Raw genomic sequence first — 15641 nt, forward strand, 5'->3', positions numbered from 1 at the left:
GGAAAAATCCCTGCCATCAGTGTAGGCTCCATCTACAGAGACAGGTATGCCGACAGCTACAAAACCATAATTATGCTGCTATAGTATCCATAATGTAGACATGGCCTTTGAAAAATCCTGTTTCAGTGACCTATGCTGATCCATGCATGAACGGATTTTATTATAGGACAAAAGTGCATAAATCAAGCTGACCCACAGAATCCTTCCATTCTCATGAATTCACAATATTACAATATGTAGATGTTTGTGAATATGTACAGATAATAGGGAAAAAAATTATTAGGAGTGCTTTTGGCTGAAATATCTTGATCAGCTGATATACAATATGTCCTATGAATATTTTGCAGACTTTGTTACAAATTTTTAGCGTGATATCTCATACTTAGAAAATTTTGCAGAGAATGGCATTATCAGAACAGGCTGTGAAAAGCAGATCGTTTGCTGTCCCCTCCTCCAACCATCCATCCATCTATCATCTTCTCTTTTATTTATTTATAAGAAACCTACTTCCCATGGTATGTAGAAGCCAAAAGACATTTCCAAGAAATACAGACTTAGTTAAGTCTCTTACCTCCTCAGGTCTGCTTAGGGCATGTCCCTCAGGTCCTGTGATTCCCATCTCCAGGATACGTTTTTGTTCCTAGAATGTAACAGACAAATGCTGACCACCTCTAAAACAAGATACATTTATATTAAACTTCCTTTAGTGTACCGAGAGACACGTTTTCATACCGCCTCCATTTTTTGTATGTGCAACTGATAGTGCCTGGAAAAAGTGAAGAAAGGATGGAAAGACCAGCCCTAAATATACTGGGCCAGATTCTTCACTGACAAACACCACATGCAACCCGCTATGCATTTCAGTGGAAGATTTGTGGCTGCAAGGCAGTACAGAATTTGGTCTATCGTGACTGCCCCATGAGAAAAATGCTATTGTCCTCCCCTAAAAAGGAGTCTTATGAGAGAAGAACACTCAATGCCATGAAATATTGTACTTATTAAGGAAAATATTGTACTTATTAAGGACAACCTTGTACCGTAATTCCTCCTTTGCTTACACAATATCTTTCTTCTCTCTCTCCTCCACAGTTGTATCATTATTTTCTCAACTTGTTTGACAATATCTATTTACCCTGCTGATTCTTCCTCTGACCCTTTCAGGGGTCTTGCTTATGTGATCTAAATTTTCTGTAATTCTTTTACAGTTGATCATGAAGATGCATAACTAGATGCCTTCTAACCCCACTAAAAATGCAACCCCTTGGTGTTATATTACTACTTAATGTTTTGGTGTTATCTTAAGAATGGATATTCCAAGTATTCATTGCTCAGTCAGCTGATGTTTGTCAGCAAAATGTTGTGCCAAAGCTTCCTATGAAGGGACATGTGGGCAATCCTTATGATTTCATATAAAGATCATGCAAAGGGTGTTTTTTGGAGTAAACTTTCTGATCAAAAAAAGGTGATGGATTAATCGGACCTGCAGACACAGCAAAAGCTTTCTCACACAGAGCTATTAATGCCCCACAAATCCTGACCTGCCTCACCCTTAGGTCTCTAATGATCAGAGTTGGCCAGATGTAATGATTCTGTGATATAGACAAATGTCCTCTAGAGACAGGGATGAAATTACCTAACATGTTTTCATATGTAACCTAATGAATATTTGATCCCAGGTCTCTGGGGGTGAAAAGCTAACGTACTACCAACCTACTCCAACAAGAATCGTTTAGATTACACACATAGATTTGTGCCTTCACTATACTGGGTGACAAATGGACAATCCATCATGACTATATAGCTAAATCCACTATACTAACCAGACTGTGTCCATGAGACACATTTGGGTTAGAAAACCAAAATATTTTGCATATATATTTAAAAATAATTTTAAATAAAATGCGCTTGTCACCTATGCATGCAGGATGCTGCAGACAATTAAAATAAATACATACTATGAAAGAAGCGGGACGACAAAGAATGGCATCATTTAAAAATAGGCTAGTCACATCCAGAAGATGGCAGAATGAAGCAGACAGAATGACAAAATTATCCACTGTAAGAGGATTCAATAGTGTTAATAAACTAGGACATGAGTTTGAGGAGATAAACATTTGGGTTTACATACTGGTTAGTCATTCAAGCATCCACCATAAGCAGCTTTCTTTCCACCACCAGTATCTTGCTGTAGAATATAACTCATGTTTTTTTAAACTTCCTTCCTCCTTTCCCTACCCCTAATCTTTTGTCTATCTGCATATTCTATGGTTTGTCTATTAGAGATGATCAAAAAATTTTATGCAACACTTTTCCATCAGAACTCATTTTAATTGAAATGTTTCATGGAAATGTGTTGATTTTGATACATTTTTTCCAAAATGTAGTGTTTCAGTACTGTAATTTTGATTCATATTGTTTTGACTTTTATATTGTACTAAAATATTGAGTTTATTATACTTATATCCATTATAAATTTAATATAATAAAAAAGTTGAAAGAAAAATTTGTTGGGGGTTTGAATCACATTTTTTTTTCCATTTAGCAGGAAATTTCAGCCTTTTTTTTCTCAAATTGGAATGATTATTTCCCCTGAAAATGTTGGGATTTCCCATGGAAGAGAAATTCCACTTCCTGATCACTTCTAATATCTATTGTAATTAGATCCATGCAGGCAAATCCCTGAGCCCATGTGAAGCTTCACTGAAGTCAATGGGACTCCACACAAACACAGGGCTCCTCTGATGCATATCCCATTGTAGGATCAGGGCCTTACATTGTTAATTCTTCAGGGCTAGGGCCATATTTTTTAAATCACTGTAATGTGTCATGTTATGACCATATATACTTTTTTTTTTTTTTTTAAGAAAATAATAATCCTGTCACCACAACCTCTTCATTTTGAGTCTATGGATGAACGCCTGGAAATCAATGGGAGATCAGCCACTGACTTCACTCTGACCAGGATTTCACCCTCCATCTGCTGTCCTACAAATCACTGCTGTGGCATCCTGTGCTACTGGGACAGCTGGAGGGGCACACTCTCGTATCTCAGAGGACATTTTAAAGGGACACAGTATTTGAATTTTCTTAACTTGACTAATTTCCAGATTCAGAGAGAGCTCCCTTTCAAGAGCGTGGACTAATTTATTTTTAATCACTTTTTAGAAAGTTTTATAGGGTTGGGTTTTTTGTTCCCTTTGTAGATGTTTACAAGGGTCTTTTCAGCAAAGAAGGATGAACAAGTCTGAGAGCAACACCATCAAATGTGCTTGGGCCCATAGCTTTACCCCCCTTGCACACACTGACTTCTTCAGCAGCAGCAATACTGGGGTAAGGCCTCCCAGCTCCTCAACCGCTCCCCAGTACCTTCACGGGATTCTTCCTGTTGCTTGTCCACCCAGCTGCCACTGCTCAATTCACTGACCTAATTCTTGCCTCCCCGTGTCCCTCCCACTGAGGCCCCTCCTTTTATTCCCTAGGCCCCACCAGGGAGCAGTCAGGAGTATCACCTTGCAGCCTGCACGCTGCATCATTACACACACGGAATTCTATACTGGTATTCCCATAACCCAATGGTTTATCATTACAACAAATTAGATTCCGCAAGGAAGCTTTACTAGGTAGTCTCTGTTTTCCCACCAACACTTTCTCTGACTGTTGTACTAGCAGACAAGTTTCCCTTCTCCCCTGTCACATGAAACATATTCTGTCTCTAAGGGAAACAGGAGAAGAACTTCAACTCACTCACCTGAGCTATCAAATCTCCATTTTCAGCATGGACCATGATTACAGCTCCAAGCCCTTTCAGAAAGGTAAAAGCTTCATAAAGCTGGAAGTGGTACAAAGAGGGGCATGTTACTGAATAAGAGTAATATGTTACTTATTTCACAAACACTTCTCCTCATATTTTAAATCATATTTTTATGTGCCCTTGTCCAAGTGTTCAGCCACCACCAGCCCCATATACAGTCCCTGCTAGGACCTCTGTGGCTGCTAGCTATTCCATGTCCCCTCTCTCCACACCAGCCAGTCACAGAGCACCTGCCTATGGAGTGGTGCAGCAGCTGCACTCCTGAGAAACTATGTGCCACCTATAGGCAAAGTGTCTCCCTGAGGCAGCTATGCACCTCCTCCAACACAGGGCATGTGTCTCGTGAGAGTTCTCTGGTCTGTAGTTTGAGTATAGGCAGCTAACTAAATAAATAGATATAAAAAAGCTTCCATGAATGAACAAGGAATAGGTCCACTAAATTGGAATAGCAGTTAAGCTATGGACACTTTTAGTATAGCTACAGTACCCATATGTTCCCTTAAGTATACACTTCATGCATGTTTCTGTAAGTGTGGGCACAGTTTCAATCTCATGAATGTCTTTCATTTACAGCTAAAGAATTCTATTGTTTTCTCTCATGGGCTTCCATGTTAGTTGCTTTCCAACATTCAAAAATAATCCCTACAAAAGACAAGCAATGGATTCTATTCCTTACACGTGGGCTTTTCAAAAGCACCTAGGGGAGTTTAGGGACTGCCACTGAAAGTCAATGGGACTTCTATTCCTAATGCCTGTAAGCATTTTTGAAAACCCCACCCTCCATTTTCTGTATTTGGTCTCACTAAGTAATATTGGGAGCCCAGTTTTCAAACTTGGGCACCTAAACTTAAGGTATCCAGTCTTCAACTGAGTTACTCAAGCAACTACTCAATGGGCTTGCGGCACATGAGCACTGATCTGAGCATCCAAATGTGGAAATGGGCACTCTGCTTTAGCCATTCAAGTTTGGATACTGGATCCCTTGGCCCCTTCTCCACCTTTTCTTAATATGTTTTGCTGTAATTAATTCCATCAAGAAGTTGGACTTGGCATGCACCTCTTCTCAAGAGGATGCTGTTACATTAGAAAGTTCAATGAAAACCACATGAATTGGAGGTGTAACAACAGTTGTTTAAGAGAAAAGGAAAGAGCTCTGGAAATAAGTGGGAATGAAGCATTTGCTCAACTGAATAAACAAACATTATTATTACTAACAGATGCCATTGTCCAATTACAATGATCTGCTGTCTGTGAATTAGAAAGCTGAAGAGGTTGGATCTATAACAAGTGCTATACAAACAAGCTCATTGTAATCTCCAACTCCAACAACTGAATACAAGAACATGCTTTCCCAAAGAACATGCTTTAGCAATTTGCAGTGAGTGAGAAACACGTGGGATTTCAAAAGCTATGTCACTTTTAATATTGCCACTAGTGTATCATCTTTTTCCCCGCCCCCGACTCAGACTGAATGTTCCAAAGCCAACAAGTGAGGATATAAATCCAGGGCAAAATCTTGAGGGGTGTCTGCTACTTCCACTGAGCCTGATACCGTGAAACACGAGTCACCTCTTTGCAAGGTGCTGAGTGCCATGTGCTCTCAAGAGCCTCCATGGAAAATACAGATGCTCAGCATCTCTCAGGCTTTGGCCTCCAGAGAGACAAATTTCATATGAATGCATTTTCTCAAGTTCAGTTCAAAAGCAGCATGACTGTCTCAGGTAGCTCTAAACTTCTTAACTAATCAACTGAAAGGAGTTTACGTATCACAACAATGATAAGCATGCTGAAGAATACCTGACTGTCGGACATTTGGTAGAGATCTTTATAGGCCATGTAGACTTGAAAAGAATTAACACCTATTCAAAGACAAAGCACAAGAGAGTTGCAATGTTAAGTAGATTCTTAAAGTATTTTTGAATGTCTGTTTTGGAGGAAAAGCTTATTCAGGAAAATTGACACAGGATATTCACCTTGATTAAGTGATGACCCCTTTTGCTGGGCCCCAATGTACAGTTACTGCCCACCTCCCATTCCAGACTAGATCTGGAGCAAGCCAACCACCATTGCAATTGAGAGATATATGAGATATACATGTGTGACCAAAGAGATACATTAAGCCTGCCAAGGCGGAACCAATAGTCATTTCTTATCCAAGGGAACCCAACCAAAGATTAATTATAATCCTATGTGAGCATTCTCTGGACAGACAGGCTGAAAGATATACTCCTAACCAAGTAATGCAAATTCTCTGTTGCTACTTTCCTTTTTCTGTCTTAGGGCCATACCCTGACCCATTGGCATCAGTCTGTGTTTTGACCCCCGTTTAAGTCAATGTTCCCCCTGAAATCAATACAATACTGTTTTCGCAGCTGAAAACAGATATGACTTAAGCTGCACTTTTCAGTTAGTAGATTGCCCGTATATCGGTGCTCAGAGACCAAGGTGCAGATTGGTAATGTGGCACCCATCTGGCTATGTGGCCATACAGGTCAGAGATCCTCCCTCAGCTGGTGTACATTGACCTAGTCAATGGAACTACATGGATTTACACCAGCTGAGGATCTGGCCCATTACTTATAAACCTAACTATTTAAACAAATACTTTTTCAAATGTGCCTGATGCCTTCTCTCATGAGACCCAGCAAGGTCCCATCACATGTTATGAAAGTGACATTTATGTCATGCTTATGAAATCCTGAAGATTGTCAAAGAAATGGGTAAAGCAATCTGTGGATCCACTTGGCCAGTATAGTACTTTCCTATGTGATTTCTTTACATCATATGTGACAGCCAAATAGATTCATGGGTTATGTAAATTGGCTGCTGAAATGGTTGCAAGTCAGAGGAAGTTGTTTGCACCTTTATGAACAGTTGCTCCTGCAAAATTTTCAACCTCTCTAAAGCCAAAATCTCTTTGAATGAGCACTCTATTGATTTAGAACTGATTAACTGTCCAACTATGATGGGCCAATCTCATCAGCAGCTCTGAAAGCTCCCTGGCGATTCCTCCTGAGAGCATATTAGACAAACTCCAAGTTGAAATGTGATAACTAAGCATAGATTTACATTGATCATTTTGTCAGTCAATGTAAAATACATAATAGGATCTAGATCCTCAGTTGATGTCAATGGAGCAATGAAGATTCACATCAAGACAATTTATACCATCTGAGAATCTGGCTTAGCTGTTTCCAGTTTTCAGGAGATATTCTATATTAATTTTTAAAGCTCCTGCCATGTTGAAAAAAGTATACTATTTTATTTGTGCTTTACCTCCATGTCTCCTATCACAGCTGAGTAATTCACACTGACCAAGAGTGAATTACTCTACAGCATCAGTGAGAACGAAGGTGACCTCCAAATGCTACACTTCTCAAGCAATCCACTTAGGACCCCATAATACATTCTGCTTTCTGGACCAATGAACAGATTCTTTCGTAAAGTAAATGCCCGGTCATATTTGTATTGAAAACTCAAATTTCTATACTGGGAGCAAAGTATTAACCCAGTTGTCTGCACACGGCTCTTAATGTAAGCCCTGAAGTACATACTAGAGCCATCTGTGAGCCAGCTCCTGAAAACAACAGCTAACCTTTGATACAAGCTGCAGTACACTTGCTTGATAGTAAATCCAGCTGAAACTAGATTTAAATCCACATGATCAAAGACGATAGCAGGAGCAGGGGACTGATTTGGCACTGTCAACAATGGCAAATGCTGTCAGCCTGTAAAATCAGCCCTATTATAAAAAGCATTGTAAAATTAGCTACATTTTGCCCAAATTGTACATAATCCTGAAGATTAAAGACTTTAAAGGTTGACAGAATATTTTGTGGCCTAAAATCGGTTACACAGCAGGTGTACTTTTAAAGCTCCTATATTACTCCATCTATGTGGTTTCTGATTGAAAAACTGTCTACACAGAAAACAAGCTCTGCTTTGTTTGTATGGTTATACAGTACAGTTCTATTTAAATAGAGTTTCTCAGATTTGGTCCATCATAACCCTCTACAAAAGGACACTGCATGTATGTATTTGGCTTTCTGATACACAAGAGTCAGCATATGTAGTCCAGATTATACTTTTAGCAATAAATACCTACTTGGTACCCAGAAACTCTGAGTGCACATGAACAAATGGGTAATGAACTATGTAAATGTGTGTTTTGTGGGCACAACTTAGGCACCTAGACCAAGATTTTTTTTAAAGCGTCTAAAGTTATGCTATGAAATAAGTAACCTGATTTTCATAAGTATTGGGCCTCCACTGTCTTCCAGTGGGAGCTGCTGAGTGGTCAGCAGTTCTGAAAATCAGGTCACTACTGCAGATGCCTAAATGTGGATTTAGAATCCTAACTTTAGGCTCCACATTTTGAAAATCTTGGCCTTAATTTTGAAAATTAGCCATATATTTCCAAATCTCATGTCAAAACAGGTGAAGTGCCATGTGGCCCTGTTGTTCAAAGATGTATAGCCTATGACGACTGTCCAAGCACTCAAGGTTGGTCTCCTAATTTTGTTATCTTAATATAAGGCCTGCCTTGCACTTTGCAGAGAGTTATTTCCATCTGTCAAGTGCTACCATTTTTATCAGATAACCATTTCCCCTTGCTGATCTGAATTCTCCTCATCTGTACTGGCACATCTCTACTGCCTCTAATGGAGTTACTCCTGATTAATAGCTGCGCATGGAGTTTCAGGCCCACTTTACACAGGGGTAAATGAATGCAAAGGTTCATGGCCAGAGTATCTAATACCTATATGCCTCTTTTGTAGGAAATAACAGCACTATCTGGAGTACTTCAGAATTGAGCATTTGCACATTGCTTAGAGAAAATGAAAACATTTTATTTTCATTAACTAACCTTTATCTTGCACCAGGATATCCAGCTCTTCTCGGATCCCATCATACCAGCTATTGATATCCACATGGAGAGAGTAATCACAACAGGATTTGGTGTCAGCTGCCTCATGCCACTTTTCAAATGCGGTCAATAAACTCGCCCCAGCTTCAGGGAGCACGTGATCAACTGAAATATAGATGAAGCACCTGTTACACAAATTGCACATATTTCCTATTCTGCAGTTTCAGTAATTATCTACAGTGAACCTGCAACAAAGCAGGATTTTTATTGGCACAGCGTAAATTGCAGGATGTGGGACAGCTACAGACCTCTCAAGTATTCCAGCTTTTGCAGAACATTCTGCATTGAAGCTGAATCTAGCAACCTGTATTGCTATACCATCAAGTCAGGAAATGTTCCCCAGACATATATATATGAGAGAGAGAGAGAGAGAGATCCAAATACCCTGTAGCTTAGTGAAGGTGCACGGAGCTGGTATGCAGGAGATCATGAATTCTGGTCTCTACTGACTGCCATTTACATTCCTATGCACTTCATAACTCTCATTATTGACCAAGGCCTTATACCCTTTTCTAGAAGGTTGTCATGAATTAGCCTATTCCGCTTTACCAATACATTAATGAAGAGCTTTTCAGGCAGCATTGGGAACAGAACCCAGGGCTCCAAAATTCAAGTCTTAACCACTCAGTCACGCTGGCTTTCAGAATCAGCTTGATAATGACTGGGACTAATGATGCATGTAGAATTACTCACGTTTGTAGGGTTAGGTTCTACTTGAATAATGAAAACACAGCAAGGTGTACTGTATCTTAACACATGCAAACCTTATGGTGTGTTTCTGCATGTATAGAATGGAGCCTTCTACTGGGCATTTTTCAATTTTGAAAAAAGGAAAAGCACATTAAGAAACTTCACGCTATTAATAAAGTAGAGTAATCCTTAAATTAAACAGTCCTAGCAGCTACATTAAATAAATAAAATAACTTCCAAAAGGAAAAGTACAGCTATTTAACTATTATCCAGAAATAAATCTGTTTTAACCTCTTCATTGATGCAAATGTACTGAATATAGCTGGCAGGTCCCACCTCATGTTCTTTGAACTTTCCATTGATTACAATAGAACAGCCATTTAAAACATCTACACAAACATGTACAGTGGAGTCCAGCAGAGAGACAGTTAGGAGAATGCTCTTCTGCCATCTTTACTGGAATATACTGTACAATATTATCCACCTGCTTAAAAGGGAATCTGCTTTTCCAATCCAGAGAGGATGGATATAAAAACCTATTTAGACTTTCTAAATAGGCTAAAAGATATGAGAGCACTTAACTGAAGAAAAATATACTAAAAAGCAACTCTTTCCACTATTAAAAAACAATAATGTATTATGTGCCTATTTCCATGGCCTTTTGCTGCATGACATACATGCAAAGCAAAGTATCATCCAGCAAAACTAGCCATCCCCCACCAACCACTCCCAACTCAAAGGGAGCAAAACTCCGTGAGGCAGCACAAGACAGCTTTGGCAATTTACCGCAGTTGAGGATCTGCCCCACATAATCTTAGTCCAGAGCCAAGCAAATGCTAGGCAGAAAAGATGAGGCTTGCTCAGCAATCTGATGCACAAAGGACGAGTTTAACAGCCAGGAACCCCTTACCAGAACATCCTGCTTCCAGGCTGTAGCTGTAAGCAGGCTTCACACCTCCCTGGTCTCATATCTGATTTCTTATACCACTATTTTATTATTTTCCAAATGTTTACCAGTATCTGATATTACACTGTAAGCACAACAGTTTATTAGAATTGTTGCTTTGCGTTGTTACTGCACTGTATAAACTGATACAAAAAAAATCAGTGATAGCAAGTATAGTAAATCTCATGCTTGTTATGGGAGAGAAATCCAGGATACACATGTAGAGCTGGCTTGACATAAATAACTTCCCAGTCATGCCCACTAAGAAATAAGGCAAGGCGAATGGATAGTTAAGTTGTATATAGGGGCTTGAAAATCAGTATGCTGGAGTCAGGATGTCTGTGCTAGCTAACATAAGCAGCTACACCCTAACGTTAGGGACAACTGACGAGATAAATCTCAAATTAAAGAACAAGTTCCCACATGAGCAGCACATGGAGAGAGCATGCTGGATTGGTTCCTGCAAAGTAACCAAGACAACCCAAAAATGTGTGATGTAATGTATAGCAAATGCAATGGAATCTGCAAATGTATATAAAGGAAGAGGTTTTCTCTGTAACTTTGGATGTGTGGTACGCTCTATACTCACCTCCTACACTTGAGTCTGATCAACTCAACATAGCTTTGCTGTTTGCCAGATAAAGGAAAGTAAGTGACAAAATCTGGAGTCGAACTGAGTGTTTTGGTTCTCAGAGAACTGGATGAAATGTTCTCCCAGAAGCAGACATGGTGCTCTGGATAGAAAAAGTTTCAGAGGGAATCCCAACAACACTACCCTAGCTACAGCTGCTTTTTCTAAGGGTAACCTCATTTTCTGTTGATCCCGGTAAAGTTGTCTACTGTAATCAGTGGAGATTCCACCTCACAAGACCCAGACATTGATCTGATCTTAAATGACTTCTGAAAACAGCTGTGTAGAATATAGACACAGATAAACCCAGTGAACATCATGTGAACTGAAAACAGCAGGTTGCGCTCAGCCCCAAGACAGTTAGATTTGAGAGGTGAGAGTGTTTTAGTACTTACTGATCATGGTGGTACCGCCTGCTAGAGCTGCTTTTGTGCCTTGATAGAAGTCATCAACAGCGGTCATTCCTTGGTAGGGCTTTTGTAGGTAAGTATTGACATCGATTCCGCCGGGGATAACCATACGTCCATTAGCCTCAATGGTCTTTACTCCTCCAGGAACAATCAAATTCTCTCCTATTTGTCTAAACAGCAGGAAAAGCACAAGGAAATTCGCAGACAAAAACTAAATTAAGACAGAATCAAGGTTGAGAACGCATATCAGTAATTTTGTATTATTAATATTTTTATTACCATCTATTACAGGGAAGTTGCAATTATTTCAAAACCAAACACTATAAACCCAAGACATTCAAAAACTAAGACTGAACTTAAAAGAAATTCAATTCATTTTAAGGTATGAAAATGCACAGTTAGGGCACCAAAACAAACTCTAGTCACAGTTTCTTCAAACTTCTCCTACAGTTAAAACTCAATCTTGTGCATAGGCTATATTTCAATATATATGAATTAAAGGTCTTGTAATTCCCCTTGTAATTCTTCTTAACTGAAAGCTTCTTCTTCAGTAGAAATCTCAACCCTGTCTTGCAGTGACACCATGCAAAATCAATACAATCATGAGGAAGGCATTTTAGTGTTTGTGGACTCCACTTAGATTAAAATTGATTTTTAAAAACGTGTTAGATTTCAAAAATTAACCCCTCCTGGGGACACGACAGGGCAAAGTTAAGGTTCTATGGGAACCATAAACCTGCATTTCCACACCTCAGCTTGCTTGGATTTGTTTTTTGGTTAACATTAACTGTGAACTTCCTGGGCTTATACTACTTTGTTTTAGGATAATTACCACACCCCTGTAATGTAGTTTCCCCTAAATTACTGATACATACTCTTAACCCTAATTCCCTTTCAATATAGATTTTCTGTGGGATAAGATAATATTTACGTGCATGTATATATGTACTCATCCCAGACACATATAGATCCTGAGTTTATTTTGCGCAACATTAAAACACAATAGCTACCCATGAAGTGAAACTTGGCAACTGTTTAACAGCCTGTAGCAACAATTTAGGATGGGAAATGAGTATAACTATTAATTATACCCAGGGGAAACTACTAGTAATTACTCAAACTGGAATTTGGCCAAACAACCAGAGTTCAAAAAGAACCACAGGAGATCAACAGCTCATTTTTACATCTCATCCAAAGGACTCCACATCCAACAGCACTGTGTCCCATACCACCGTGGGGCACAGGTCTCAGTTCTAGTCTAAGGGAAGAGCACCAGTTTCTGAATTAACCACACTGCCTCCTTCAATATCTGGAATTTTGCTCAAAGTCTCCATTCCAAGCACTAACCAAGCTTAGCTAGTGAGATCTGATGCTAGCTCAGCTTGAGGCCATATAGCTGTGTGTGTAAATGCCCAATAGTCACCCAAATGTTGCATTACACTGGGAGGTACGCTGTAACATGTTCACAACTATGATAAATATTAATGTAGCTAATTACAGAGTGAAAAATAGGTAGGGAATTAGTACAGATGCATGAATGCAAGCAGACCAGCACAACAGGTTACACAAAAGGGACTTAAGATGCTTCGGGATTCTTCAAATTTGAATTGCAAAGAAATATCACAAGGTACTCAACAAATGAAAATAGAGGGAAGATAATCAGCTTGTTTAAATCAGCATTTCTCCATTGTTTGCAGTGGAACTAAGTCAATTTACACCAGATGATCATTCGTCCCTAACGTTACAATCAGAGCTCCATTGCTTTCTCTGTGCAGTGTTTGTATGGCAAAGAGACGTGAGAATGGAAAAAAGAACTAAGATCCATCTCCTTTAAATTCTACTTTGAAACAAAAATAACATTCCAAAGACTACCTGTGAACACTGAAAAACAAGAAAACTAAAAAAATAAAAGTAAGCTGGTTTTATTTCCCCCATAAAAATATCATCTTTTCAGACCCTGGTTCAACAAAGCACTTAAGCACAGGCTTTGCTGAAAACCGATGAGTTTTGGGATGTGCTTAAAGTTAAGCATTTAAAACACATGCTTAAGTCCCGCTGAAGTCCAAGAGTGTTATGCATGTGTAGAAGTGCTTTGCTGAACCAGGGCCTGAGCCATTCTCCCCATTGCAGAGCACCAGCTTCCTCAACATTGCTGCACTCCATTACTGTATGTTGAAGTGAAAGGATTTCACTACACTTGACTTGGGCGGATAGCCAGGTGGTTTCTCACTTCTAGTGTTGCCACCCAGGTTAAGCCTGCTGGAAGAAGGCTGATCCTCACTGGCATTGCTCAGTGGTTTTTATTCTGTTCCTCTAGAATGCTGAGCAAGAGGTGGTGTGGCAGGCTTCTTGGACAGTTCATTTTGGAATAAAATTTGTATGCTAATGGGAAAGTGGGGTCATTTAGTTGCTGCTTACAAGTGAGAGAGAAAGTGAATGATGCTGATAGTTGTATTCTAGCTACCATGCAAATGCCCCCAGACACCATTTGATGCACCAGTAATCATTAGCAACTTACAAGATTCCCCCTCTCAAACAGGTGTCATGATCTACAATTTCCTGTGAACAAAGCAAGTTGACTAGGGCATAATGTAGAGGCCCCAATCCTGAATCCACTTACATGCTTAAATTTATGCACATGAGAAATCCCCATTGAGCTCGTGTGGTTACTCAGATTTGTAAACAAAGAACAAAGGGTGGGATCCACGCAGGTACTTAGGCACCTAAGTCCCATTTTTAGGAGCCCAAGTCCTGTTTTTAGGCACCACTGTGATCCACAAAACACCCACCTGGCTGCTGCCTAACCCTGTAGGTGCCCATGTTTTTTTCCTCTGGGTATAGAGCCTCACTCTAGGCAGTCTCTCTCTAGGCCTGAGCACGTGCACTCATGATAAGCACCCAGAGGCTTATCTCCTGCCTAAACCCCACAGGATTCACAGACTGGGGGAGACTAGTGTTTGGCTGCCCAAGTCATGCACAGGGGTGCAATCCTGTAAGCAGCTTCCGAGCATGCCTACTGGATTAGGCCCCTCAGACAAGTCAACACAGAACAGCTGCAGGAGCAAGGCCTCCCTTGTAATCGTTAACCCAGTGGTTAGGGTACTCACTCAGGATGTGGGAAACCCCTGATCCAAGCCCCCACCCCTTGAGGGGGAGAAGGGATATGAACAGGAATCTGCCACCTCTTAGCTGAGTGCCCTAGGCACATGATGATAGAATCATTCTAAGTGGTTCTGTGGCCCACGTCATATTTAAGAATGCCATTGTTTAATTAAAATGGAACAACTTCAGCAGGAGAGATTGAGGGAGCCCCACATCCGAATACTCCATAGCCTCATAGTTGGGGCACTTACCTGAAAGGTGGCAGAGCCCTGTTCAAATGCTTTCTCTCCTACGGAGGAGCAGGGACATGAACCAAGGGTTTCCCACATCCTGGGTGAGTACCCTACCACTGAGCTAAAGACTATAAGGGACATCCTTTTCCTCCTCCCCTCCCCCCAGCTGTTTTGTTGAATGTCCCACATGCATCTTAGGTGGCCAAGTTCTTATCTTCCCCTAGTTTGTGGATCACTAGCAGAGCTAGGCACTTCCCTGCAGCCCAAACTTAGGCACTTATCTCCCTGAGAGGGGCAGGGCTTAGCACATACCCCTCTTGTTGGTGTCTCCCATTAGCGCCGGGACACTTTGTTTACTTAGGTTTACCTCCGTGCCTGTGGACGCTCAAGGTAAACAAACCATCTTGGCCCACCAGCCGCTTATCCTGGTGGCCCGGGAGCCAAAGTTTGCTGACCCCTGAATTATAGGGTCGGATTATGAACGGGTTATAAAAAAATTCCATTTTTACTTATCCATCTTGGGGGGGGGTCGGCTTATAAACGAACCGGCTTATGATCGAGTATATACGGTATATTCAGTGCACAAGCAGCAGTGTACACAATGTTGGTGTACACAAGAGCAGCAGAATATGTACATGGGACACACAGTAGGGGTTCCGAGTGAGAAAAAGTGCCCATGTAGGGGCTCAGTATCCACATACAGCACAAAATGGCACCAATATCAGCAAGTGAAAATAGCTGTAACAAGCACCCCACAGCACATGGAGCCAGTAACCATTCATCTTCTCCTGGGACCTCTTGCACTAGATGCACCCGACAGCTTGGCTGGGCTTGTGCTACTACCAGCACTGCACAGGCTTTGGCCTAGACGAAGTCCTGTCAGAAATAACT

General features: G+C 40.5%; 1 protein-coding gene across 6 annotated transcripts in view; it reads right to left on the reverse strand.

Annotated features, from left to right (window-relative positions):
- CRMP1 (collapsin response mediator protein 1) overlaps positions 1 to 15641 on the reverse strand; it is a 64419-nt gene that overhangs the window by 23839 nt on the left and 24939 nt on the right. For all 6 annotated transcript variants that reach the window (XM_045018514.1, XM_045018518.1, XM_045018515.1 and 3 more), the window contains exons 3-7: positions 11401 to 11585; positions 8679 to 8843; positions 5609 to 5670; positions 3749 to 3829; positions 572 to 640 (exon numbers count right to left, since the gene is read on the reverse strand). In XM_045018514.1, the coding sequence (XP_044874449.1) occupies positions 572 to 640; positions 3749 to 3829; positions 5609 to 5670; positions 8679 to 8843; positions 11401 to 11585 (562 nt within the window). The remainder of the gene's footprint in view (positions 1 to 571; positions 641 to 3748; positions 3830 to 5608; positions 5671 to 8678; positions 8844 to 11400; positions 11586 to 15641) is intronic.

Source organism: Mauremys mutica, chromosome 5 (genome assembly GCF_020497125.1).
Source record: "Mauremys mutica isolate MM-2020 ecotype Southern chromosome 5, ASM2049712v1, whole genome shotgun sequence".
Taxonomy (NCBI): Eukaryota; Metazoa; Chordata; order Testudines; family Geoemydidae; genus Mauremys; species Mauremys mutica.